Genomic DNA, 3,841 nt, shown 5'->3' with positions numbered 1-3,841 from the left:
CAGGCCGGGGGCGGGTGGTTGGAGGCTCCATGGCCCCATGGCGCTGCCCTCAGGGCAGGAGCTCACATTTTGGGCTCTTGGGTGTGCTCCAACCCTGCCCGAGCTGCTCTGACTGCTTGGGTTTGCTGCTGAGTGTGGATTGGCCCCATGGCTTGGCAAAGGGGTGCTGGGGATGGTTCCCCATCCCGGGGGGAGTGTTCCCATCCCTGGCAGTGTTCAAGGCCAGGTTGGACACAGGGCCGTGGAGCAACGTGCTCTAGTGGAAGGTGTCCCTGCCCGTGGCAGGGGTTGGAACTGAAGGAGCTTTAAGGTCCTTTCCCAACCCAAGCCATTTCATGATTCTGTGATCCATGATCACAGCCTTTGCTGCCTCTTCAGGTATTCCTCAGGCATATTCTTCACAGCGCCCCAAAGAATAAGGAAACTGGGAGCTGGGTGCTATGTTTTCCTGTCCCGGCTGGTGCTGCCAGGTGGGAGCTCTGTTCCTGCTCCATCTTTTCCAAGCACTGCCATTCCAGTGGGGATGTTTGTCCTGCTCCTCGCTGGGCTCATGGCTAAAGTCAATGTTTCCATTAACTAAGCTCTGTTTCTCTAACCCCAAACATGCTGCTGGGCCCTTGGCTTGGAATGAAATGTGAACTATTTCCCTTAAGCCTTTAAGGGGATTTAACACTCTCAGGTGCAAACCCTTGAGCTTCCAAAGCTCCCAAGCTCTTCCCTGCTCACCCTTGCCTGGGCCTTTCTCCAGAGCCAAAATTCACCTGTAATTGCAGTACTAATGCCAAACTGTGTTCTCGAGGCCAGGCCAATCAACACCCCCATCCCCTTTCCTAGCATATTTCTTTGGCCTTTCAGGGGGAAGAAAAGTAAAGAAAAGAAACCCTCTTTGCCCTCAGTTGTTATTAGGCTGATGTTCATCAGAGCTGCTTTTGGTCAAGCCTCTGGCCCTGGGCTGGCTTCTGGGGGGCAGAACGTCCCTGCAGCATCTCTCCCATCACCCAGGGGTGCAGGAGAGGGTTTCCCCATTGCAGCCCCTGCACTGCTGGTCCAGCAGGACCCAGTGGGGTGTTGACTCTGCCTCCTCCACCTGCAGAACCTCCTCCCTGTCCCCTGCCCATGGTGGCTCCTCCTCAGGCAGTTCCTTTCTCTCCCTGCAGCGCATGCAGAAGAGAGCTGAGCGCTTCAATGTGCCCGTCAGCCTGGAGAGCAAGAAGGCAGCACGGGCAGCACGGTGGGTGCTCCCAGACCCGCCAGCCACCAGTGGCCAGGGGGTGGTGGGACTCCAGCAGGAAAGTGGGGATGTGCCAGTGATCCGACTGCTGGGGGGGGGGGGGTGGAGGGAAGCTGGGATCGCTGCAGTGCTGTCAGCAGCCAAGAATGGTGGGTCCCAGTTAACTTTGCCCCCAGCTCAGTTTTCTTCCTGGGAAGCACTTGCAATGAGGGCTCCGGTGCTGACCCTGCTCTGACAGCTCTTGTTTGCCTTTGGCAGGTTTGGTTTGGCCACGGTGTCCACTAAAGGTGAGGGGGTGAAGCAGAACCAGTCCCTGGAGTGCCCTTGTGCAGTTGTTGTTCCTGGGGGGCAGAGCAGTGCTGGTGGCATCACCCTGGGTTTAAACACTCCGTTTTCCTGCCCATGCCCAGGAGCTCCGAGCAGGCAGTGTGGGATCAGGAAGTGAAGGCCACACGTTGTTCCCTTGGTAGTTCAGACACTTTTCCCAGTGTCTCCCCATTCCAAGCCCAGCTGGAGGACACGAGGTCTCCCCGTGGAGTCCTCGAGCAGCTTCCTTTGGCTCCATAAGTCACCAGGTCCTGTTGCCAGCGGTGTTTTAGAGAGGTGGGACGGTGGCAGATGGTGAGTGGAGAAGCTGAAATAGAAACTGGGAGAGTCATTGAGTTGGGAACAGAGAGAGAAGGTGGGAAAAGCAGTTCCTGAGTCCATGATGGGACTTTCCTGTGCCTCCTCGTAGGTAAGATCCTGCTCCTGGTGTTTGTTTTCTAACTGGGTTTTCCCTTTCCTTGTCTCTTCAGGCCTCTCTGCAGACAGCAAGCCCACGGTAAGGAATGTTCTTGTCCATGAGTTGCTGGTGGTCAGGCCCTTGGCATGTGTTGAAAGAGGGGTCCCCATCCCCTGGGAGTGTGGTGGGTCCCTGTCCCATTTCCATGCTCCTCGGCTGCACATGAGGGCACATGGTTAAGCCAGGATGTGGCATCATGGTGCCAGTGCTGGAGATCTTGCAGAGCAGCATCATGAGCACCACAGGCTGGGGAGGGCTCATCCCTGGAAGCCAGTGTTCCTTAAGGATAAGGGTTGGCACAGGAAGCTCCCCCCCTCGAACCTGAGTGCTGGTGGTTTTAAAAGAGAAAGGTGAGTTGTTTCCTGTGTCTTTGCAGGTGAATATGGATAAGTTAAAGGAAAGGGCTCAGAGGTTTGGGTTGAATGTCTCCTCACTCTCCAAGAAGGTAAGTCTAGGACACTCTGCACCTCCAGAGCACCCAGAGGTGCTGCTTGAGGTTCTCCATTTCCTATCCCAGCACTGGTTCCTTCCCTTCCATTGTGCCTGCGGCTCCTGCTGGAGCTATGAGCTCCCCAGTTGTTCTCCCCATCTCTGGCCAGGCAGAGACCCCATTGCAGCAGGTTTGGGGCATCTCCCACTGTGTGAGCATGGAGGGAATGAGCTCTCAGAAGGGCTAAGAGCTCCTGGTAGGAAATAGCTCTTTGAGGTACGGCTGAGATGAGCTTTGCAGGGGATGGATTTGCTCCCAAAACCACTGATTTTTCAGGAGTAAAACCATCCCCCAGCTCTGAGCGTAACTCCCCTCTGGTCCTCACAGCAGCCGGAGCTCAGCCCTGGGGTGGGAATGGAGCTGGGGGGGCTCTGCTTGGAGGTGGATGGGATCCCTCCCCTCAGTTTGTTCTGTAGCAAACGGGATGAATTGAAGATGTTTGGGGAATGCAGTAGAAGGGATCAGTCAATCCGAGGTGGATCTGGCACCCTGTGTGCTTCCTGAACAAACCCATCCCAGGGTTCCCCTTCCCTCCCCTGGCTGCTGAGCGTGTGCTGGTGGAAGGGAATTGTCCAGCTGGAAGAGCTGGATGCTGTTGGCATGGAGACCTCTCTGCTCAGTGCGGGTGAGAGCAGGGGAGGTTCATCCTCCATCCCTGTGAAATAAGCCTCAATCTTCCTGGGGGTTGGGGTGGGATTTGACCTGTTTTCCTGTTTCCCCACGTCCCAGCGTTATCCCTCTGCCTCTGGGTATCCTCATGGAGAACATCTCTGGCATTGGAGGTCGCTGTTCACCCCTGGGCTCCCAGCCTCTGGGGGTGGGGGAAGGAGGTCATTAAACCCGGGATGTGTGGAGCCGAGGGCGAGAGGCTGCTCCAGCACCATTAACCCTGTCCCTGGGAGCTCCCATTTTTCAGGAGGAATCAATTCCTTGTCAGCCTTTATGGCCGTGGCCTTCCCAAGCTGCAGGGTTGTGCGGCTGGGGCTTAAGAAAGCCACACAGCACTTACGGAAGGAAGCAGCTTCTCAGGCTGGGGCGTGTTCCCAAACCAGTTCCTCACTGGGAGCTCCTCACCCAGGGTCAGGCGTTGGTGGCTCGAGGCTCCAGGTGACCCAGTGTGGGCTTTGTCCCCACCCTGGCCTCGCCTCCTCATGGTTCCTTTTTGTTTGCTCCCCTGGGAAGCTGAGCTCATGGGCTTCCGTGTGGCTTTTCCCACTGAGCGGAACACACACCTGCATTCCTGACAGGAATCTGCCTGGGCACTTTGATTAGCTGCTGGCATTGTGCTTCCCACCTGGGTGTTCTTTATGGCTGCTCATCCCACAGGAGCCCGACA

The 3,841-nt window shown here is 56.5% G+C and overlaps 1 protein-coding gene across 1 annotated transcript in view; it reads left to right on the top strand.

Moving 5' to 3' along the window:
* Nucleotides 1-1,157: 1,157 nt before the first annotated feature.
* SARNP (SAP domain containing ribonucleoprotein) overlaps nucleotides 1,158-3,841 on the top strand; it is a gene marked incomplete at its 5' end in the record, with an annotated part of 9,875 nt that continues 7,191 nt past the window's right edge. The window contains 4 exons of the mRNA XM_010009673.1: nucleotides 1,158-1,231; nucleotides 1,490-1,518; nucleotides 2,029-2,054; nucleotides 2,392-2,460. Of these exons, the coding sequence (XP_010007975.1) occupies nucleotides 1,158-1,231; nucleotides 1,490-1,518; nucleotides 2,029-2,054; nucleotides 2,392-2,460 (198 nt within the window). The remainder of the gene's footprint in view (nucleotides 1,232-1,489; nucleotides 1,519-2,028; nucleotides 2,055-2,391; nucleotides 2,461-3,841) is intronic.

The sequence above is a fragment of the Nestor notabilis genome, unplaced genomic scaffold (genome assembly GCF_000696875.1).
Source record: "Nestor notabilis isolate BGI_N333 unplaced genomic scaffold, ASM69687v1 scaffold24762, whole genome shotgun sequence".
NCBI classification, from domain to species: domain Eukaryota; kingdom Metazoa; phylum Chordata; class Aves; order Psittaciformes; family Psittacidae; genus Nestor; species Nestor notabilis.
This window is presented reverse-complemented; position numbering and strand designations above follow the sequence as displayed.